At 41.1% G+C, this 25097-nt stretch overlaps 1 protein-coding gene across 2 annotated transcripts in view; it reads right to left on the bottom strand.

The window, feature by feature from the left end:
• Positions 1-25097, bottom strand: part of ADCY2 (adenylate cyclase 2) — a 370486-nt gene that overhangs the window by 69716 nt on the left and 275673 nt on the right. For both annotated transcript variants that reach the window (XM_080933614.1, XM_080933613.1), the window contains exons 12-15: positions 22886-22966; positions 17159-17228; positions 14428-14525; positions 3292-3376 (exon numbers count right to left, since the gene is read on the bottom strand). In XM_080933614.1, the coding sequence (XP_080789740.1) occupies positions 3292-3376; positions 14428-14525; positions 17159-17228; positions 22886-22966 (334 nt within the window). The remainder of the gene's footprint in view (positions 1-3291; positions 3377-14427; positions 14526-17158; positions 17229-22885; positions 22967-25097) is intronic.

Here is a 25097-nt window from a genome sequence, read left to right on the forward strand (position 1 = left end):
AATTCTGCCCTTGGCACTATGTTTGCAGATGGTTAACAGCTGCTGGGCATTCTGCACATTTTCGTAAGTTCAGTGTTCGATGAACAAGCAAGTGCTAATCTCATCAGCTCCAACAAAAATGATGGGGTATTCGGGGCCCAGAGAACTAGCGGACAGGTGGAGGCATCTCTTCATGACCACATGTTCAATTCTATCTGCAGGGCATCGTGAAAGATGTGATCCTTTCTAAGCCCTAACTGTTTCGCTGCTGTGAATAGTTAAATAACCATCACAGAACCCTACAAACACCAAAATTAGTGGGATGAGCATTTCTTCCTAAAGTTACAACTGGCTACTGGAGACTCTTATTCAGGCATTCCTTTGTTGGATGTTCAAGAACACATGCCCTAATTTGCATTTTCCTGAAAGTGAGGCTGTTGAACAACTTTAATATCCTTGAAGATATTTATTATATTAGCCATTTATGTTAACTCTTATCAGACTGCCTGTTTAGTTCACTGACCGATTTATTGATCAGCAGGTTTATGATTTTTAGTGTTCAATTTGTACATTTTTATAATTCTGGATATTAATCTGTCAAAACTGACTATTATAGCTGACAAAGATTTTATCCCAATGTATTGGCTGTGTATTTCCATCACTAATGATTTCCTTTCATGTGACCTCCTATAACACCATTTGTCAATGCTTGAGTTACTTCCTGCATTACAGGAGTCTTGTTTCACAGATCTGTATCTATAACTAGAGCCTGACGTGTTTCTTCTTTTCCCCAGTAGTAGTGGCATTTCGGGTTTTGACCTAAGAGCATTTGGGTTGATATTTGTATGGTGATAACACCAGTTGGAATGGCTATCAAGAGAGAGAATGACAGTGCATGTTAGAGAGGATATTTGTAGAAAGAGGAACTCTTATTTATTGCTGGTGGGATTGTGGACTGGGGCAGCCAATACAGAAATTACTGTGGTTTTTCAAAACGCTAAAAGTAGAACCACCATATGACCCAGATACACCACTCTGGGCATATACCCAAGGGGCTCTGTAGCTTACTTAAGAGACATTTGCACACCCATGTTTATTGCTATGGGCTTCACAAGAGTAAGGTAATGAGATCAGCCTAGGCATTCATAGAAGTTGGTGTGGATAATGAAAATGTGAAACACACACAGGCATTTTATGCAGGTATAAAGAAAAATGAATTATGAAATTTGAAGGAAATACGATGTGGCTGAAAATTATATTAAGCAAGGCATGCCAGATTCAGAAACACAAATTCCACCTGATCTCTCTCCTGTGTGGATTACAGATCTTAGTTTCATTTTTGAGACAGGGTCTTATTTTATATCCTCAACAGTTCTGGAACTCACTCTGTAGCCCGAGCTGGCCTTGACCTTGTAGCGAATCTTCCGTCTCTGCATCTCAAAAATCTAGGACTGCAGGTGTGCACTCTTGTGGGACTGAGCGCATGCACACTGTGAAGGGATCATGAGTCGGGGCAGGGACTTAAAGAATGGATTTGGGGCAGGTAACAAAATGGAAAGGGTGATCCTGGGGATGGGAGGGTTCAAGTGAGGGGGGAGGTGAGAAGGGTGAGTAGGGAAGGTGGGTCACTCCAAACAATGGATGTTTGAAAATGCACCAGAGAAAGGTCTTCCTTTTTCATGATAATTTTAAAAATAAATAAAATAGACAGAGATTTTCAAGTTTAGCCTTTGCCATCCCTGGCATATCTAGTCTTCTGACAGGGGAGGCAGACATTTGTAGCTTTGAAAAATTTCCAGAGTCAACAGAGTTACAAAGCACTTGCTAGTGAGTGTCATGTAGGTATCAGGGTTTGAGAAGCCCCCAGGAAGGGTGTTGGTAATGATAATGAGGAACTAATTTCTTCTTGATAGAACTTGAGGGTCCACAGTCTAGGAACAGGAGGGATCAAGAGGTATGCTATTAATTATAAAGAGGCTGGAGTCTCTTAGGGCAAGAAGGGAGGCATGTGAAAGATCAGTATTGTCTCAAAAGTAACAGACTCAACTCCTCCACACTTGGCCTCCATGTCAAAAACAAACACAGCTTCTTAGGCACAGGTGCATAAACTATTACTTGTACAACAGGGCTGCATTTGTAGTGGAGTCACAGTGATGAAGTTAGTGCTGAAGACTCAAGAAGTGGGCTGCAGAGGGTTTGAGGGGACAAGGAAGGGAGAGAGTCTGTGTGCTTTTCCACTCAGGGAAGGCTGTGGATCATAGAAAACCATGCATATTCTCATAGTCAGCATTCTATTTTTATTTTGTGTGAATGGTATTTTACCTGCACATATGTCTGCCTACCTGTATATTTCAGACTGTGCATGCCTCATGTCCAGCTTAGGTAGCCTTTCCTATTTTCCTTTGTATCCCATGGACAAGAAGAAACATTGGCTTATCTTCCATATCTTTTTTTTTTTTTTTTGGCTTTCTATGATAGCTTTCATAGTGTTCTGGCCAACCAGCAATACTCGCATAATATTGAACACTAAATGAAGAGGTAATTTTCATATCTCAAACTAGTGGTTAGCTAGCTTGTGTTATGAAACTGTCTGGTTGTTGGCTTGAAATGCAAATAAGTATTACCTTTTTCCATTTGTCAGGTTTCAAAGCTTTTTGTCTTCACATAGATTTAAAAAGTCATGTTTAAAAATATTTTAAGGAGCTGGAGAGATGGCTCAGTGGTTAAGAGCACTGGCTGATCTTTCAGAGGTCCTGAGTTTAATTCCTAGCAAGCACATGGTGACTTATAACCATCTATAACGAGCTCTGGTGCCCTCTTCTGGCTGGTAGGTGTTAAATAAATCTTTAAGAAAACATTGTTTAAGAAATACTTTTAACTGTCCTTTACATGGAAACCTCATACTTGCATTCACTGCTACAAGTAATCAGAAACTCAGAGGTGATTTAAAAACACTTGGCAGGAAGAGATGAGAAAAACCATGGGGTATTATGGAGTGACTTCAACATGTTTTCTGGGTGCAGTGTTACACATTCATTTCCCCAGCTATTCAGAAGATTCAAGTTAGAGGATACGGATCGAGGCCTCATCTCCAGGAAAAGAAAAAGCCATCTAACATTGTAACATCAGTCAAATTGGCGTCTTGGTTGTCCATGGGATACTTCGATTTACACTTGACACTGACCCTCCCACTGGCCTAAAAGCTGCTAGAAACCACAGTTCTTCAAGTGTCCACCAGCCATTCTCTTGCTTTTAACATAATGAAGTAACAATGAAAACGTTCCAAAGAAGTTCCATGTTTGAAGCACCTACCAAAAGCTGTCCAGCGAAGCAGACAAAGAGGATGAAGATGAGGGAGAGAAACGCAGCTCCAAAGGAGAAGCCAAGGATGGATGTTCTACCAGGAAAGAAAAAGCAACAGGTTAGTCCGGAGGCCATGTCCGTCACTCTGGGAAGCACCAGAATGATGCTTTTCATCATGAATTTACTAAATCAGGACTTTTGACCCTTGATATTTTTTTTTGATAAATGAGAAATGAAACAAACTCAAATGACATGTTGGAAGACTGTTGATAGCCAAGGTGGAGCAACACATGGCAGCTGAACGAACCAGTCCCTCAGCATTGGTGTTTCATGGAAAAGGGGCAATTTCTATGTGGCTCACATTTTATTTGACTTTCCCAAACCTTCTCCTGAATGGCCTCTTTCCTGTCAGTTGTGTCTTAGAGTGTATGGTTTCTATGGATATCACCATGATTGCCTGGAACATCTCACCCTATCTGTGTCGCTGGTGTCCCGAGGACTCTGAATCTTCCATGTCCTCCACGCCTCCCACCCAGATCCATTTTCCCCTCAGTATAACACAGTTCAGTGTTTCCTGATCTTCTGGGATTTCATAGGACAAGCCATGCACATGTATGATCAACCCATCGAACATGAAAGTGTCCTGGAATCACATGAAAAGCATGTCCACCATGTTAAACCAACCCAGACAGCATTCAGGCCAGGCTAGAGTTTGTATCCTTAGCTCACATGTAGTAAACCAGGTGGTTATGGAAGCCCATCTTCCTAGCACTCAGGAGAGACAGCTCTTCAGGGTAGGTAAGCTGGTCAGACTAGCTGCATTGGTGAGTTTCAGGTTCAACAAGAGATCTTTTCCCAGTAAACAAGGCAAAGCATGACAGAAAACCACAAATGTCAACATCTGACCTCATATGCATGCACTCACAGGTGAGTGCACACACACACACACACACACACACACACACACACACACCACAAATACATATGCTAAAAAGAATTTTATGTATTTCTCAGTAGTTATTTAAATATTTAAAGAATTCAAAATCTTTGAAAATCATTAAATCCCATCCTAGAATTCAGGACCAAGACAAGGGTTAGAAGCCATTCTTCCAAGAATAACTGAAGATGAAATTCAAATGTAACACTCAAGCAGACACAATCATAGAAGGAAGAAATGGAAGAAGAAAAATAATGTAATTATGATTTCAAAAATAAATTACAAAAATCTGATATAACATTGTCTTATAATGCAAAAATTTCATATTTGAAATAATTTCATCTTGTTTAATATTATATTTTTCTAAAATCTGAATGAATCTTGAAATTTTGTATATTTTTCTGAACTCAAGACTTCAGTTTTTGTTCCACCAGTAAGAAATGTATATGTATATGTATATAGTAACAATTAATAAAAAAAGAGGCCATGACTTAGAAAGAAAGCAAGGAGGGGTTTATGGAAGGGTTTGGAGGTAGTAAATTAGACTTGTGACTTATTCACAGTCAAATAGTTTAGGGTCAAGTACATGGGGATATTTTTAGATGTTTTAAATATTTAGATATTAGTAGCTATTTTCTTATTTGATTGTGATATGTCTATATATCAGACTTTAAGATTTTAACTCTCTTTATTTTAATCTTTATCCAATCTTTTCATAGCTTTTCTGAGTTTACAGAGGCTATGCATTCGTCAATATTTCATGTAGAGTTAAAGATGCTCTGTTTTGTGTTTTGGTTTATTGTTTCATGAAACAGTAATCAGGAAGATGATAATTTATTCCAGTGCCCAACCTTGTTTGTAGGACAAAGGTTAGATGAGCTTTTAAAGCATCCAAAGGTGTTATAGAACCTGCCAATGGGGGGAAAGCAATAACAAATCTAACCCAGTCGTAAAGCCTATGGACCACAGTAATGACCAACTGTAAAATATCCCTGGGTTTACAATAATGACATATCAATCTTGGAGGTAACCCAGATTAATTGGATTTATTACTACTTAATAGGAGGGAGTTCAGCTAAAACCTACCAACTGGCTTTTTGTTTGCTGGGCAATTCATGAACCCTAGAAAAGAACCTACTAATATCATTTTCCTAATTTTTTATAGCAGGGAACACTGGCACACGTGTCGTTAGTGTTCACATAGACATCCATGTCCTCTAAGACTCTTATGTACTGAATGCTTGTGTGCCTCAAAACTCATGCTAAACTCTTAATACCAAAGCAATGGCACTTGGGTATCAAAGTATCAAATTTGATACTGGACACTGGGATGTGAGCAGATCATCAGAGTAGAGAAAGTCTCTAAACACAAGAGGTTCCTCATCAGAACCTATCCACCCTTCTGCTCTCACAAAACACTTCTGTTTTCTAAAATCCTGTGAAATAAATTCTCGTTGTTTACAAAATATGAAGTCTAGAGGACATTTTGTAACAGCAGACACCCAGGGACAAGAGATACCGCAGTCAAAGTAGGGGTTGGTCAAAAGCTCTTCATTACCACCATTTATCCAGCCTGTTCTTTCAAACCATGCTCTGGCCCATTAATACCAAGATGTTTGTGCAACTTAATCAATTTTAATTAACATTCTTGTCGCAAAGCTGCTTCTTTTAAACATATGAGTATAATTGATTTATATCCTTACTGAATAGTAAATTGGACTCTTTCTTGCCATGAAGCAAGAAAAATTATACCTTTTAGTGGTGATGTTTGACTTTGGCACTTTAATCAGCTGTATTGTCACATACATGGAAAGGGTCGATTGGGGACCAAGTTCTCTCCCCTTCTATGATTTTGCCTTCATGAAAGAAAGGTGGCCCTAACAAAGATAGAGACACTCATTTTGGGGGAGAAAAACTCAGCAGGAGTGCTTTCTCCCAAAGCCCACAATTCATCCTTATTGTAAGCCATTGCATCAGATAAATATGGATGGCTGTTACTGGAATCCATGTCAAGGTGACAAGACCCATGGCCTCTCTTCCTCTCCACCCAGACTCCAAAGAAGACTGTTCCTCTCTATTCTGATTTTCTGAGTGGGATTCATCAATGGTAATAATGGAGGGACAGAACAGTTGATTATATGTTATCATGAAATAATTTGAAATCTCCTTTATAAATGATACAACTTCAAAATGAAAGGCCTTCAGTAGCAATCAAAAACAAAAAGAAGTGAAAGTTCAGGAGATGGGAAGGCATTCACATCCTTGGTGTTAAAAAAAATGAATCCCAGGATCCCTCAAATCTGTCCCTTCCATGGGATGTTTTCCTTTTGCAAAATGACTGGTTATTCTTCCAGCTTCTCAAATGAAGCACACAAACAAAACTCCATAGCAAAAACAAGACTCTGAGAGATTTCATACCCGATCAAGCAAAAAGAACCATCGGCACCAGGTTTTAGACCGTAGTTCAGAAGAAAACCAGTTTTTATCCTGCCCAGTACCATCTTCATGAAAACCACCACATGTCACTTGGTCCCATTTCTTTCCTTCCCCAGACATCACCCCCAGACCACAGCCAGATCGTGATCTCTGCTTTAAATCTCTCATGGCTCCTCAAAGCACCGGGTAAGATAGCCTTAGCTCTTAGGGTGGACTGCAATACAGGAGCCACCAAAACCTGCCTGGCAACTGCTTCTCCCTTCCCTTCAGATGCCTGCTCTCCTGAGGTGTGTACTAGGTTTTGATAACCCCCAAAGCAACTGCCTCTACCATAGCTACTCCTCATTATGGCTGCCAAGGGAACCAAGTCTATTTCTAGTGGGCATGAATGGTCCTGCTTTCACGATTTTTTCCTCTTTTGAGAGAGAAAATACCAAAAATGGTCCCTTGAAAAAAAAAAGAGCATTAAAGAACTGCTGAAAATATATCTTTAAATGAGCAAGGAAATTGACAGAGTCTAAGTAGAAATAATGGTTTTGAGGCTGCAATTTTGCTATTAAATTTTCTTAAGTAAAGTATCATTATTTGCTTAGCCAGGAATAATGAGACACAAGATATCTAACTAAACATTATTAATAAAACTTATCCTTGCTTCAACAATTTTCACAATGCCTGGTTTAATAGAATCATTGAGTGTGACAGATAATTTGAATAAAATAATTGAAAAAAATGTAAAAAATGTCCCCATGTTGGATTATTATTTGGTCTTTGAAAGAATTTTATATTTACAGTAAAATTCTGCATACACAGTATAGGCAGAGTGGCAAAAATGCCCAGAAGAGAGGAGTCAATTGATAATTTAATTAATTATGTTCAAATCCCAAGACTAGAGCCAGGTTCCAAAAATTGGGCTGGGTAAAGAAGGTTGCAGAACCTCTTTCAGGAAAATGCTTTTGTCCACTGATCATTTCCAAGTAGAAAATCCCCGTTAGCAACTCATTCCCTTAGTCACTCAATCCCGACTACTGCTTGTCTCTTTTGATTAAACAACAACAACAACAACAACAACAACAACAACAACAACAAAAAACCCAGCAGGAAATAGATGTAACTACCTTGATTCATCATTTACCTCATATCTGCAATTATGAAAATATAACACAGTTTGCCATATGTGCAGTTATCACTTATTAATTAGAATACAAAGGTTATAGCTACACACATGTGTGTGCATGAACTGTGTGATCCAGGACTGAGAAAGAAGATGCCATCTCATATATGTATGCACAGTTATCATGTACTAATTAGAATACAACATTACAACCACACAGACAGGCATGCATTCTGAGGACTGAGGACGAAGACGCAGGCTCACTATAACATAAGAGAGTCAGAAAATAAGTAAGGGCATCTTACCAAGAGTGAGATATACGAGTTTGATGAAAACACTTCACACAGATTTGGTAAGAAATAAAATGACTAGGTCTGAGAATGGAATCCAACACTAAGGGTCTCTGACACTTGACAAACCTAAGGGGACCAGGGGCTGATGCAGTCAACGTAGTCTGCGATTTAATATGGATCAAAGTAAGGGATGCATCCATGAGTTTGGTTAATTGGGAGCCAGAGATAAGACTATGTTTTAGTGAAGTCTGAGAATATATCTCTGGGACCCTAAGTAGAAAAGGCCATCATCAATATTCAAGATCCTCAATCTCATTCCATGCCAGGGATGCTGATGGAAGTTCCCACCCATGACCTACTAAGCATAACAATGTCCCTCTAGGGATGGAACCAAAGATGAGCCTACGAGTCCCACAGGTACCTGACACTAAAAGCGACCTCATGGTGATACCTTTATAACAAAGAATGAAAGAGGCAGCTGCGAACCAGAGTTCTTGCAATGACATCTCTAAATTACAAGTATTGAAAGGAGAAACAGAAGGAAAACTCTATTGTAGGTTGATGTTAAGGCAATACGTGATTGGACAGTGTAGTAGTAGGCAGGGAAAGAGTCAGGAGGAGCAGAAGAGAGAGAGATGGTGGAGATTCAGGAAGAACCAAGATGGAGGCAGTCATTTATATTTCTCTTGGTGCATCTCTAGATTTATGAGATTGTTCTGATTATTTCTAAGTGTTTCTATGGGTCAATTTATTTTATGTAGATGGGCAGTTTATATCTTTGTCCATTGGTGGTAAACTTATTGTGTATAGGGGTTGTGAATGGAGAATTTAACATATAAACTTATTTGATAATTTAAAGATGTGGAGTCATGCTTTTATGGTGCCCATGGAATGAGATGTGTGGGTACTAGGCTTGGGAACTAAGCGCTTAGGGGATTGTACTCCAGATCTGCCCTGGAGCAGCTAAGCTAGAGAGGGTGGAGTAGAGTGCCCCAGAAGGAAGCCAGTAAAGAGGGCAGCTTTCAGATCATGTGACAGCATCCAGTTGTGCTTAGCTCTACACTAGAATGGTATCCACATAGTGAGACCTTGGTGCTGATAACAACAGAAACCATTTATTTAATATTTACCTCGACACTCTATAGCCTGCAGCCCAGAATGGACATGATGGACAGGTAGGAACTCTGGGATGGAAAGGAAGCAATGGGTATGGAATTGTTTCATTTGTAGGCAGGTGGTTCAGGAACTCAGAAAAGGCTATGCTCAGTCATGTAGGGGTACAGGGACAAAGAAAAACAAGATAAAACAAAAAACCTAAACAACAATAACAACAACCACCAAAACAAACTGAACAAAGCAAAAAAAAAAAAAAAAAAAAAAAAAAAAAAAAAAAAAAAAAGAAAAAGAAAAAGAAAAAAAGAAACCAAAACACAAAAATAGAAAAACAAAAGACACAAAAGCTCCCAAAGGACCCAAAACATGCAGATTTCATGCAAAGGTGACTGCAATGGCAGAAAATGGGAAGAATCCACTGGAATCATATATGTGGAAATTTGTGCTTCAGAGAGGAAGTGTTAAAGAAATTGATTAACCCTTTAAAAGTTGGGAATATAAATTCAGCTAAAAGAAGCTATCACAAGGTCAGACAGTAGAGATAAGGGCACTCGTGAGCAAATGCAACAAAAATATAAGTTGACTAATGTCACATCAATATGAACGAAGACTGAACAAATTACAAACATAATCTAGGAAACACACTGAAATCCAGACAGTGCCCAGAGGAAGGATCACAATTGGCGTGCACAGGGCGCAGGCTCAGCATTCGAAAAGTCCGTGGGCGCTGGGGTGTTTGTGACCTTTCTTTTCTGTATCTTTAAATCATTTAAAAGCAAACATCATTTAAACAGAAATAAACAGGGCTACTATGAGAAAGGTGAAGGAAGACGCAAAATCAGAGCTCTGAGGCAGGCAGGGGACCCGGACATGAGACAGGACATGTATCTGTCAACACCAGCAGGAAAGGTAGCCTGTATGGACTCCACGGTGCTCATGTTCAATGGTCGACTTGTTCAACATAAAGAAAAGTATGCGATGAAGCCTGAGAGAATGGTCTTTCCTGGGCTCATCGGGATATAGCAGAATACAAGATACAAGAAAATCAAAGCCAACCTGTCAGCCGACAGGGCATGGTACAATGTCATATTTTCCTCTTTTATTTTTAATTTTTAAGAATGCTTATTTGCAGAGGAGCAGAGATTGAAGAAAAGATCATCCAGAGACTGCCTCACCTGGGGATCCATCCCATATGCAGCCACCAAACCCACTAACTATTGTTAATGCCAAGTAGTGCTTACTGGCAGGAGCCTGATATGGATGCCTCCTCAGAGGCGGTATCAGAGACATACTGATACAGATGAGGATGCTTGCAGCTAATCATCCGACTGAGTATCGGGACCCCAATGAAGGAGCTGGAGAAAGGACTGAAGGAGCTGGAAGGGTTTGCAACCCCGTGGGAAGAATAACATTATCAATCAACCAAACCCTCCAGAGCTCCCAGGGACTAAAACACCAACCAGTGAGCACATATGGAGAGACCCATGGCTCCAGTTGCATATGTAGCAGAGGATGGCAGTGTCTGGCATCAATGGGAGAAGAGGCCTTTGGTCCAGTGAAGGCTTGATGTCCCAGTGTAGGGGAATGCCCAGGCACTGAGGTGAGAGAGGGTGGTTGGGAGAGGGAGAGCATCTTTATAGAAGCTAGAGGATGAAGAGGGAGATGGGAGAAGGGGAAGGAGATGGAAGTGGTGGAAAGGGGATAATATTTGAAATATAAATACAGAGAATATCCAATAAAGATGAAAAACAAAAAAAAAAAAAAAAAAAAAAGAAATACTCATTTGCAATCTCTTTCTTAAAACTGGGTACTATGACATGTTTTTTCTCAATCTTTTGTCTTCCTTGGGGATTTTTAAAAAACTGTCATTTATGTTTCTACCTCCTTCTAGTAATCGATAGACCCTGCATCACTTGGGATGTAATAGGTCCATGCAATGGATAGATTCGGGAAAACGAAACGTATGTACTCCACAGTGATGGCTGCCTCCAGTTCCCTGGGCGATCGTGATTCTACCAACAAGCCTCTGCTCCCTGGCAGCCCAAGTAGAGCACAGACATTTCTCTCATGTACCAGCTGCTTCAGGCCTGGTACTAGAAAGGAATTTGATTTGTTGGCATTTCTAAATGGAAGGCAGATCAGCTGACAGTGGGAAATCTCACTGAAGATTTTTTTTTTTTTTAAAGCAGAGAAGGGTGGCTTTGGCCCATGTCTGCTGATGCTAATTTGTAGGAAAGGAGGAAATCTGGTGGGAACCTCTCCAAAACTGGGGAGACAGCCGAGGAACTGTATGTATGAGTAATGCCCTGCCTTGCCATTACTGTGTAAATGCCATTGTTCTGGCTCAGTGCCCAGGATGAAAACCCTTGTAGTATAGAGGGGGAGACAGCACTTGCTTCTAATTCTGAAGCATCTTTATCCGAAAAGGATGTCACTCAAGCTCAGCAGGTCAGCTGCCCACAAATCCTGGCTGCACGACACAGGATAAATGGCAGCACAACATTGAATCCTGGTAGACTGAAATTGTATATATATATATACCTTCAGAATAGTCAGTGACTAGAGAAAATCTATTTCAGAAAATTTTATACACACACACACACACACACACACACACACACACACACACACACACCTATTATAAGAAGGATGAGTTTCTTAAAACGTCCTTTAAGCTATAAAACAAGAGTCATCGTCTTTGGAGACAGTCATGTTAAGAAGGCGTGAGAGGAATTTGGATGGCCGAAGCGGCAGATAGAGACTGGATAGGCAGCTCAGGGTATAGACCCTGTGAGCAGACTGGAGATGTGTGTCCTGAGCAACCCTGTCTTGGCTCTGTGTGGGGATGTGACTGGAACGGCAGTCCAGATGCTGTTCCTGTTGGCAGATGGTGTTGGAACTAGGCATAGGGGTTTTCATGGTGGGCTCTGCTATCCCCCAATTTCAGCGCATCTCCTACATGATGTTACGTCCCTTCTTTAGTGGGAGGATTGGTACAGAAACCTTTATCAGAGCTCTGTGGATGTCAAAAGACTGGAATCTACTCCTGTTCTTGGATGGAGACCTTGTATCTTAAGTTACCCAAAAAAGTGTTTATCCAGTTGGTCCTGTCGCACTTCTAAGGAAGGTTGATTCACCAGGAGCCATGTTAAGGAGATCTCTCTCTCTCTCTCTCTCTCTCTCTCTCTCTCTCTCTCTCTCTCTTAAAACTTATTTATTCTTTTATGAGTACACTGTAGCTGTCTTCAGACACACCAGAAGAGGGCATGGAATCCCATTACAGATGGTTGTGAGCCACCATGTGGTTGCTGGGAATTGAACTCAGTACCTCTGGAAGAGCAGTCAGTGCTCTTAACCACTAAGCCACCCCTCCAGCCCTACTTTATCTTATCAGACACTCGGCCCTCAGTGCAGTCACTTGGTAAGTACTAGGCTAAGCCCCCTGATCTTCTGAATTACTTGGCAAAGTGTAATTTTTCCTTTTCCCCATCTCTTTCTTTCAGATACTGGCCAAAGTTCAGGCTTGTTCAGGTCTTTAAAGCAAGAGTGAGGGCAACCTCTCTCTTGCTCTCTAAAGTCCCCCTCCACCCTGACATTTTTTTCATACAGTTGCTTACAAATGGCACAGGTTTCCTTTCCTGTCTTTTCCTTTTCCATTATTTTCCTGCAGGAATTCTCTAAGATTTAGAGCTTACCTGTCCTGCTTTTTTTTCTTTTAAACTCTAATAAAACTTTCTTTAAGATTTCATCTGAGTCTGTTCTTAAATTCTCTTACTAACGAGCCTAAGAATTCTTGAGATGAGACTCCAATTTCCCCAGTTACAATATAATGCTTTTGGCCAGTAGGTGGAACCTGAGGGATCACTTGGCACACATTTCTCCCTCGGTGTCCACATCTCTCTTAAAACCGGCTGGAACCTGACCTATAGCAGAGGGTAGATTTAAGACACAGGGAGGGTGCATAACTCATAGAACATACCAAAAATGGAGGTGTGGTGTTTGCAGTGGAGGTGTGGTGTTTGCAGTGAAGGTGTGGTGCTTGTAGTGGAGGTGTGGTGTTTGCAGTGGAGGTGTGGAGGTGTAGAGTTTGCAGTGGAGGTGTGGTGTTTGCAGTGGAGGTGTGGAGTTTGCAGTGGAGGTGTGGAGTTTGCAGTGGAGGTGTGGTGTTTGCAGTGGAGGTGTGGTGTTTGCAGTGGAGGTGTGGTGTTTGCAGTGGAGGTGTGGTGTTTGCAGTGGAGGTGTGGTGTTTGCAGTGGAGGTGTGGTGTTTGCAGTGGAGGTGTGGTGTTTGCAGTGGAGGTGTGGTGTTTGCAGTGGAGGTGTGGAGTTTGCAGTGGAGGTGTGGAGTTTGCAGTGGAGGTATGGTGTTTGCAGTGGTGATGTGGTGTTTGCAGTGGAGGTGTGGTGTTTGCAGTGGAGGTGTGGAGTTTGCAGTGGAGGTGTGGTGTTTGCAGTGGAGGTGTGGAGTTTGCAGTGGAGGTGTGGTGTTTGCAGTGGAGGTGTGGTGTTGCTCTTCACCCCACAACACTGTGTATGTGCATGTGTGCACATGAACATGTGCAGGTGTGCTTTCCTCTGCACATGTGCTGTAGAAGCCAGAAGTTGGCAGCAGGTACCCCCCTCTTACTGCTCTCTGCAGTATTTTTCGAGACCGAGTTTCCCCCCTAACCTGAAGCTTTCCATTTTGGCTAGAATAGGTGACTAAAAAGATCCTGGTATCCACTTGTTTCTGACCCCAACCAATGCTGGAGCTGCAGGACATGTTATCAGACTGATGTTTTTACTGTAGGTGTAGGACTTTAATGTCAGTTCCTCATACTTGGTATCTGAGCAGTTTACCACTGAGTCATTTCTTAAGCCCCAATAATGGTGTGAAAATTAGAAAGGGCACCGATTGGTCTGTAGATGAGGCATAACAGCAGGGCACTCAACTCACATGCTTAAGACTCTGGGTTTGGTCCCTGACATTGCAAGAAATCACAACAGAGCTCTTTGTAGATACTGGTCTCAAATTTTGAGGCTGGACATCAGATCAAGGAATAAAAGTCATTTTTTTAAAATAAAAATTTCCATAAGGAAAGACAGAATAGCCATATTGAAAATCCAATGTTATTGTCACACAGTCACCAAGATCTGCATTACCTCTCGACCGCTGTGATATGGCGAATGGCCCTCTGTAAATTAACATCCTTTAAACACACCCTGGCTTCAGGGGAGAGGCATGAGAATCCCGAGGGGGTGGACTCAGGGACTTACTTTGGCAATACAAGAATCTGCACAGTGAAGATGCAGAGAAAGATGAGGCAGGCACAGGTCACGTAGTACTTGAATGCCGGTAGTGCGGTGGCTCGGTACTGAGGAGGAAAAGGACACCATGAGAGATGGTTGATGTTCGCCCTGAGAAGGGATACACACGGCCTTGTATCTGGGGCACGCTGACGCTTGTGAATTGCAGATTTCCGGTAGAAACGAGCTATGGCTGCTCATCTCAGGCTGTCAAGTGTCTCTCTCCAAATGAACTGTGAGTGACTTACAAAGGCTGCAGCTTTTGATCGTAATGCTAGAGACCCATGGATCTATAATGGGGTCAAGCCAGTAAGGAAGGAAGTAACCCAGAAGGAAGCTGAGTGGGTGGGCTCAGAGGATCCTGTCTGGGTCCTAGTTTCCATAATCTACCATTATTTGGAGAAAGGGAACAATTTTCCAAACAAGAACACTACTAAAAGAGCACCAAAAGATAGATGACAGGCATAGGAAATGCATGAATTTCAATGTTTTATTTCATCACTGATCTCAGAATCTTAGAGCTGCTTAGTGCACTGAACGAAGGTAGGAGACAGAAGGTGTGTGGCTTGTGTCCAGCACCATTAGCAGAAGTTCTGTCTACCATGCAGGACCATTGTTCCCGTTCGACTTAGGAACACACAGCCTGGCACCCCTGCAGCCATGATGATTGTGGTGGTGGTAGTCTGCGTTCCAAGTGATTTACAACTCTGAATGCTTTAGGTACTAAATGCAAAATACCAACACGACTCCCACAGCGAGGCAGAAACTATTTCTGTCCCTGTTTCTGGTCGAAGGAACTGCAGGCCGGAATTCATTTTAATATCAATGATTAATATGCTAAGGGACTCGCTGTGCATGAAGCCCTAGTTTCTGCATCAGGAGGACTGAAGACAAGCTCAGGAAGCTACACTGATTTCCCAAACCAGGCTCATAACAAAATCAAAGGAGACAAAGTAACTTCTTGCAGATGCTCTCAGGTCCTATCCACCTAGCCTGGTTCCAGAGTGAGAAACAGATGTGGTTCTTGGATTTGAGCCACTCGGGTTTTGATGTTAAAAGACAGCTCTCTCTTTAGTTTCTTGATGATTTTTTTCTCCATATGTCTGGCTGTATTCACTCCCCATTTACTAGGAGTGCAGGCTGTGGGTGCTTAAGTTCCAGCGTTTGCCTTACTGTTGGCATCTACAGACACACTCCTGGGGAGAGCGTGTACAGCTTCTCAAAAGCTGCATTCTTAATGATGATGACCTTCCCCTTATTAGAATTTTTTTTCCTACTGACTTTTGTGTCTTAATATTCAGGACAATTTGCATGCTGACAAAGGCACTGCATCAGCATAATTGCTGGAATGCAACTAGACCGTAAGCACTGTTCCTTCCTTAGCTTTCAGCTTCTCCGGGGCTTAGTGTGGACATCACTCAGATTTGCTTTTTGGGAATAACCAAGGGTTTCTAGCAGGAAGGAATAGGCAGTTATATAACGTTCACCCTTCTAGTATCTCTCAGCATCACCCAGGGGTGAGATGTTACTAAGTAATAAGTTGGTAAAAAATTTAGACAAAGTATTTTAGTGAGAAGGTGGCAAGTGATTTTCTTGACCAGTTACACCAAAGGGGACTGGGGTGAGCCTGTAAAACCCACCTTCATGGATTCTGAAATACTTAATGTTTGGTGTTTTTATTCACTTTTCTGTAGAACCATGAGCTGAGCCTTCTGAGCAGAATATTCATTAGAGTCATGCGAATGTTGCCACTAGCCTAATCATTTTGTTCAAACTCAGTGAGTAATGATGTGGTTGGACAATGGACATGGCTTCTGAACCTTTTCCTTCTCTCTATCAACACAAAGCAGGAGGTGAGTAGAGGTCAGAACCACACATCCTTCCCGGGGAGACTTTTTAACCTGTGTTTAGCAAATCTGCAAAATTCAAAATCTGCTGCTTTTCTGAGCCTAACCCAGCTCATTAGGACTCATGGTGCCAATGTATTCAGATGAAGCAAAATTCAAAGTTTGAGTTTTCTAATCTTTACACCAAAGGTAGATGTAAACCTTAGACTTTCATCCACAAATCAGAACAATTTGTGTAACAATGCTGTCAATTTATTGGAAATATTTTTTTTAAGGTAGTGGTTCTCATCCTGTGGGTGCCTAAGAAAGTTGGAAAACACAGATGTTTACATAAAATTAGCAAAATTACAATTATGATGTAGCAATAAAAATAATTTTATGGTTTGGGGTCACCAGAACACGAGGAATGGTTTTCAAGGGTTTCATCATTAGGATGGTTCAGAACCACTGTTTTAAAGGTTTTCTGAGAAAATTACAGATAAAAAAGTCAAACATTAGCTATCATTGTCTTTTCATGTTCTTCCTGAATCTTAGCCGTCTGTCACTTACTGCTGGGTCAGAGAGAGCATTTGGCAAAAAGAAATGTCATGAAAGGGCACCTGGGAGCAGTAGGGGAGAGCTGCACGTGCAGCCCTGACCCAGTCAGAGACAGTGCAGATTGGGTGCAGGAATCCCAGTGCCCTAGGTATGTGTCTGAAATGGTCAGCAAATTCAACAAATGTTTCAAACATGGACATTAGTAAAGTATTTAACTGAAAACTGTATTAAAAACTTCCACTCAGTTTCACAAATGAAATCAAAACAACATTTCAGAAAGAAAAATCATAATAGTTTAGAGATGAAAAATGGCTTACTTCTTTTTCTATGTTCTTGTCATAGAAGAGCAGGGAGATTCTCTGAATGTCCTCTGACTTGAGCCATTGCCTAGAGGTAAGAAAGACGGACAACATCAAACATCCAACTAAGCATCTGCAACTCTTTACAAAAACAAACAAACCGCCCAGTGTTCTTCTTCCTTGGATGTAAACCCTGCCATTCCGAATATATTTTTGGGGTATATAATGCCAATTTATTTGGTTTGGATACCAGAAATGACTACAAATGCTACATGCATAGTCACACAATGTCCTTCTGGGGGGAAAATCATATAATGCAACTGTCATATCAAATACAGCCTAAAGTTAACTAAATTAAATAGCTCAAAAAAAAAAAAAAAAAAAAAAAAAAAAAACCATCATTTCCAGGATACATTAAGTCCACACTTCTTCCACATTTATTGAAACTCCTCCTATTGTCAATATCTCTTTTCAAGAGAATAAAAACTGTGCCAGAATGACATTTTAAAAAAGCTGCTAAAATGTAAAGATTTATGTGCAAGCATTGCTGTGATATGGTGGCCTTTGGATATGTTCCCAGGAATGGCACAATCAGGCCCTATTTAGACAAATGACCTTTCACCAAAGAGCAATGGTGGCTTTGAATGCAGGACGACTCAGTAACTCTGCAGCCTCTGTCTCCGAGGCTGTGGGCAGCATTGAGCGCAGCACCCAAGTGCCTAGATTCCGGGCAAGCACTCCGCTGCTCCGTCTGCACTCACCTAAAATCCCTCTACTGTCATTTCAAGAGAGTCAACACCATGCCAGAAAGAAGTTTTCAGAAATGTGTTAGAAATGAGACTTCTGGGTAAGCACTGGCATGATCGGCTGAGTTAGTCTTTGACATATTCCTAGGAATGGATGGATAATCAGGTCGCATACAAGCACGCTTCTAGTTCTTTGAGGAACCTCTGTAAGGATTCCCATAGTGACTCAAGTCATTAAAATAGAAAGTTGTGTATGGGAATCAGGGAAGAGGAGGCGGGAAAGAAGAAGAAAGGGAGCACAGGGCTGGGGGAGGGAATTCAGTCAGAATATATGATATGCTTGTATAAAAATATCTTTATGAAACGTAGTGCCATGCATAATGAATACACCGTACTAAAAAAAAATTGGTAAAAACATCAATACAAAGACCCATGGGCTTACAATGCTGACACAAACCTAAAACATCACAAACATAAGCACACAACCCCATACTGAAAAATAAATAAAATCATATGGATGAGTTGATGTTTTAACACCAGCAACTTTCCCAAGTCGGTTTCAGGTAGAATCGGTGGGGGTGTAAAGGAGAAGGATGTTCACTGGGATGCTTAATGTAACACCAGGCGACAGCAGCACCCGGCACGGAACACGGGGCCTGAGCACATGATGCATGGCACGGACTCTCGTGTCACATCTGAGTGAGTGAAGCGTGAGACGGAAAGACACGCTTTCCCAGATCGCTCGTGACAGAAATGCACGGTGAGGTCCAAATCTAATACAGAAAGCTGCCCAGGGACCCCAAGAACAGATCTTTTCTGATGGGTTTGGATCACTTCGCATCAAAGGACACACATACCTATTTTCCTAAGTTTACATAAGTGAAATTTTCTTTGTTTAAAAATAAATATAATGGTCTCAAGTACGTGGACCTGTATATGTTTTTATACACGTGTTTATAACTGCACATATCACATATTTACACAGACATCTAGATATGGATGTTTGATATTTTTATTATCTATCAGCATCAGCATCTATCTATCTACCTACCTACCTACCTATCTATCTATCATCTATCTATCTATCTATCTATCTATCTATCTATCTATCTATCTATTTATCTACCTACCTACCTACCTATCTATCTATCATCTATCTATCTATCTATCTATCTACCTATCTACTTGTCTATCTATCTATCATCTATTTAACACGTATTTCTTTTTATTCATCCATCTGTATGTGTGTGTGATACTCATCTATCTTTATATCTAGGTGTGTATGTACCTGCCTACCTGTTTATCTGCACACAAGTATTACAAAGTCTCAGAAAAATATGTTTTACATAAATTTCCAAAACAGTCATATAAATATGTCAACAATTATCAAATCATATACATTTATTTAAAAAAATTATATTTCTTTATCATTTACTTGGGGATGGAGTCCAACATGCCACAGGGCACATATGGATGGGAGAGGACAGTGTGTAGGAGTTGGTTCTCTCTTTCCATCATGTGGGTCTCCGAGATCAAACCCAGGTCAAGTCCCTTTACCCACTTAGCCATCTTGTTGGCCCTAAAATTTTTAACACAGTACTTTCCAACACATTGAATTAGGGAGCTGCAGGATGCACGTGTGAGGAATCAAAGAACTGGAGAAGGTGAAATGGGTTGGCCGCCAAGCACTCTGCAGGATTCCAGATTAGGCCCCTGGAGTGGACTGGCCCTCAGGATGGTGATTATTGGCACAATAGCCAGGAGCCCAGCAATGCTAAGGCGGGATTTCCAGGGTCTTAGACACCTTTGCTGTCTAACGCTCCCCACCAGACGGCCACGATCAGCTTGACTGACTCAGAAGACAAGACTACCACTGACCCTTTTAAAACCGAGACTCCAGGGTCAACAGTATGTTCTAGTATGTTCTAGAATGGCTACCATTAAAAGTGGACTGGGCATCCACCCTGCTTCATCGAAGGTTAAATTATAGGTTTCAAAAAGAGATTTTGTTGGCATTTCTATACTGTAGCAGAGGTAGACCTTGATCCATTTTATAGGACTCTTGTAGGACTCAACTCTTGATTTTTATTTCTACTTTTTAAAGTTCACTCGTATTTATTCAAAATTTTAAATTTCACTCTTATTTTATTTACAAATTTCTATTTAGGGGAAGCAGTTTTAAAAATTTTACATTATGAATCAGGGTTGATTCCTTTAAATACCAAGAAAATAAGAATACATTTTATTTTATTTATAATTTTATTGATCATTTTAATTGATTTTATGAGAATGAACTTTAAAAATCTTTAAAAAGCAGTTATGTCTTTGTCACCATGGAGCACTGCCATGTCCATGCTTACAGCTCCTGCATCCTGCAGGAAGGCACGAGGACCAGGACTTACCCGCCCTGCATTGCGGAAGCTCAAGGAGCCCACAGCCAGGAATTCCTGAGGAAACAAGCAAATCCCAGCTGACCCAGACTCTCACTTTCCCTTCCGTAGCAAGGCCCGTCTGACTGTGACTTCTCGCTTGGGGCAGTACACTATGCAAAAATCTGGGCCATCTTTGGACTGTGAGACTATGTTATTTTTACAGACTCAGACTCCATGAAGCCCCCAAATGGCTCCATTCCCTCTCATGATTTGTATGAAATTTCCACTTAATACCATAGTCTGTCTATTTGATATATGCTAGGCCGGCACCCTCCCCACCAGGGCTTGTTCACAGAATATTCTGGCCTGTTTGGATAGATAGGATATGCGTGGGCTGATGAGGTCGGACATAGTTTTTAGAAATTGGGACTAGAGAACAGTAGGGAAGGACAGGAAAGAAAAGAAAAATAGAAGGAGTGAAATGAACAGGGAAGGTGAGAGCAGAAGGAGAGAAGAGGAGAGGGGAGAGGAGAAAAAGGAAGACAGTAGGCGTGAAGAGGGGAGGAAACGTACGTGAGTGAATGCGTGAGTGGGTGCGTGCGTGCATGCGTGCGTGCGTGCGTGCATGGCTGTTATCCTTAGCTCCCCGATGTTTCCCATCTGGTAGCATTAAGAGATGGACACTATCTCTGTCCCACACTGTTGGTGTTTCCCTGTTAATTTTTTCTACTATGATTTATTTTTGTATTTCTAGGAAAACTCTAAGGAGATTACAAGTGTGATCCTGTGTGAAGAACTCAGAACACACCCCCATCCTCCCTGAGAACATCCTCCAGTGAGGAATGAGTGCAATTCTGAAATGACAGAGTCCACGGAGGGAGAGACACAGCCATCCTTTTGTGGATTAAAGGTTAAATGTTGGTGCCTTAACAACTACAAAGCAAAGCCACCGTAGCACTGTCTAACGGTTCCCCGAGAGGACGAAGAAATGGTTTGGACAGTAAGGTCCCACCTGAGCTAGGGTTAGAGTTTAGAATTTTAGTGTTGTCACTGTTATTATTTCTGGTGTCAGACTCTGTCAATGGGTAAGAGTTCCTCTTTTTTCTAACGTGTGTTATTCTCGGGGAAACAAAGTATCCCCTGCTGTTTCCTTTAGTTGGATGACTCTCCCTCTTTCTTGTTTTTAGCTGCCAGGAGCTTGCAGGTGATGGTTTGCTTCCTGTAGGTGAAGTGCTGAAGTGTCCACTGGACCAGAGGCCAATGCTGTGAGGATTCCAGAGTCAGGTTTCTACCAGGCTCCGCCCATGGATCCTGAACATGCAGGATGATGGAATGTGTTGTCAGCGTAGACACATGAAAGAGCTACGGCAGGTGATAATAACCATAGCTTGTATGTCATTCCTGCAGCTCACCTGATCAAGATGCTTCATTGCATAGACCCAGGGAGCCTGACACACTACATAGTAGACACTTGTGGCTCTTTCATAAACACTGTGTATATTCTGAATATTTATTTAGGGGACAGTCTAGAACAAATATGCATTTTTCAAAGACAGGCAACTGAGGTCTTACAAATTTACACTAAGCTATATTGGTTGAAGGTTGAAGTCATTTATATTTTTCAAAAGTCAACTTTGATATAACAGATGAGGTAGGTTACCTTAAATATGGATTTTTTTCCCTTTAATCATTCTCTCATGTAGACCTGCTGTTTCTCATTCTAATTTAATTTTTAAAAAGCACTGATTGTATAGGTGTGCTTGAAACTTCATCTGTCTTTGGCTCTTTGTGAGATCTCTAGGACATAGGTGAGGTCCTTTCTGGCACAGATGGCTCTAGGGCACAATCCAGTCCTCTGTAACACAGGTGAGACCCCTGTGACACAGGTGAGCCCCCTATGGCATAGGCAACTTCCTCTATGGAGCAGGTGAATCTTCCACGAAACAGGTAATACTCTCTGTGACATAAGTGAGGTCCTCTATGTCATAGCTGACTTTCTCCAAGTCCTTCTATGGCTCAGGGGAGTCCCTTTATGACATAGATAAATTTCATGACATAGCCAAGCTTCTCCAAATATAAAGCAATTAAAGAAATATGGGCAATGAATTTAAACAAGTGGGGACGCATGGGAAGGACTGGAGGGAGAAAAGAGAAAAATCATGTAATTTTATTTCATTTTCAAAAATAAAAGCAAAGTATATAACCTGACCCATGACTTTATAGGATTACTTGTTATAGTGTTTACTACTAAGTAACTGGGTGAATACTTTCTAGGCAGAACTTAATTTTTATCACGTAATAGAAATCCTACTAACAAAAGCTACTATGGAGGGAAAACTGGAGGGCAACTGGGACAAAAATGATGAACTGTCCAAGACAGTTGCGTTTGCCAAGGATAGAAGCATTGGTTAGGAGACACTTGGAAAATGTTACACTGTAGTCATAGAAGTGTAGGCTAGGAGACACTTGGAAAATGTTACATTGTATTCATGGAAGCCTTCACTAGGAGATACGTGGAAAATGTCACATTGTATTCATAGAAGCATGGGCTAGGAGACACTTGGAGAGTGTTACATTGTATCCAACCATCAGGTTTTGAAATAAGCTAAGTGAAATTAAAAACTCACTTCTGTGCATTGATCCCGTCAATTGCTTGGATCATCCTTTCATTCAGTTCTTCTTCAAATCTCTTCTTCTGTGACTTAGTTCTATTCAAAAAGGAAACATTATGAGTGAGAATGTTAGTATGAAGGTTAATATGATTGTATTAACCAGCTCTAATGGTAAGAAAGCATATACCCACACCACGGACGGAATAAACCGACCCTAATGCTTACCACGGTAAATATGTGGATTTACTATTCTGTGAAGCTCACTGGGATTTCAAACTACCACTGGAAATATGTGGTGTTGGACACTTAGTAAACTGCATTTAATGGTTAGAACACACTACACTGGCTGTAGAAAGATTCTCTATAGAAAATTATGTTGGTCATTTCTTTTTGATGTATTTCTCAGTTTCAAAGAATTTGCAAAGTTACAGTCTCTGGACATCTCAAAGTTTGGTTTCATATGTAATCTATTGAATATAATAGAATATAATGTAATAATTCTGTGGAATGTAAAAACCATATTCATAGACAACCTGGTTATATTTGTAGACTTAGAGATTATTACTCAGAGCAGGGGATCTTAAGACATAACATATGAGAGTTTCTAAGCAAACTATGCCACTTAAAAGTGGGAGCTCCCTCCTGCTAAAAAAGGTGGACAATTCCTATGAAAATGGCATAATGGAGAAAATGAGATTGATTTATATTTTAAAAGTTAAATATCTACTGGCAAGATTAAAGGTACAGATTGGTCCCTGTTAGCTAGTCTAAATGAGGCTATGCCTGTCTTCAGACACATACATCTAGATGGTTTAAAATGAAACTGACAGATCTGATTTGGAATGATGCTGGCGCTTTCCTGAGGCTCAACATACCTGTACATACAGATAGGAACGAGAACAAATATGAAATGTTACATTAATCATTTATCTGTAATTGAATCTCACAGAACTATCAGAGAGACACGGCAATGTCCGTGTTCTCTACACTTTGACTTTGTTCCTTGTCTTCGACATTCTGTAAAAGGTCAAGGGCTGATTTCATTCTAAAACAAAAATGACAGAAGGTGTGTGATCCGACTGTACACATCAAGCCACATCAATTATGGAGTTTAAGCACACTAAATTCCAACCCACTTTAAAGACACACACAGATTTTGGTCCCATTTGGTTTTGATACTTGATCTTGAATTATACAGAATCATCCTGTGCTCTACCTCTGAGCCTTACCTCCAGCTCCTTTGTATTTTCATTTTTTAAGTAGAGCTTTGACAACCTATGGTGTGGTCATGTACCCTTATTTATGGGCTCCCCGTGATGTACTTAGACCCTCATTGCAATCTTCCAGTTCCAGGATGAGACTGGAGTTTCTGCACTTCACTGGTTTTCTTTCTCACATTCTGGCCAAGTCTAGAGCAATGCACAGTTAGCTTGGCGCTCACAGGTAAAGGCACATATTACCTGCGAGGTTAAGCTAATGTGGCACCTTTGATAATCTGCTCAGTGGTCAGTGTTAGCACCCTAACGCCTGTGCAGGGCTCACCATGCATGGTAGCTGTGGAGTGCATATTATGCTGAATAATTTAAATGACTATCCAGGCAATGATTCTGATGTGTACACAGATTTCTTATTGATGTGGTTTCCACTGTCAAGAGGGCAAGCAACTACATACCTGTTGGTGCTTTTACTGAGGTCTCTTGATGGCCTGCTGTGACTTTATGTTTTTGCTTCAGCACTGCTGATTTCTCTGTCCTTTCTCTGTCCCTGACTCGGAGCTCAGCTCTGTGCTCCAATCCCTCTTTCCAATGTGTCAACATTCACTTAGGTTCTTTCCTGATCAGATCTGTCCAATCCAAATTACTAGGTAAGTCACTTAAAGAGGCACAGACAGTGTCATGAGAAGCCAGTGCCCTTGGTCAGGCAGGCTTGGAAGGAAGGATCTAGGCTGCAGAGCCTGGAAGTAGGAGGAGGCACCATTGAGTCTGACTCAAAATGTGTGTTCTCTACACAATTCTTGGAGGCCATTAAAGATCCACAGATATGGATAAGTATGCAAGAAGCCCCTTCTAACCCACCCAGGCTTTGGAGGCACAGTAGCTGGACACTATATAAAATTAAGTCCTGGCTTCAACTCTGGTAGTCATAAGACTCTTAGGATTTTCCAGTTCCCTTGTGTCTTAGGTCCTCCCCCTTTATAATGATTACGCAACAGTATCCACCCTACAGG

The sequence above is a fragment of the Micromys minutus genome (assembly GCF_963924665.1).
Source record: "Micromys minutus genome assembly, chromosome: 20".
NCBI classification, from domain to species: Eukaryota; Metazoa; Chordata; class Mammalia; order Rodentia; family Muridae; genus Micromys; species Micromys minutus.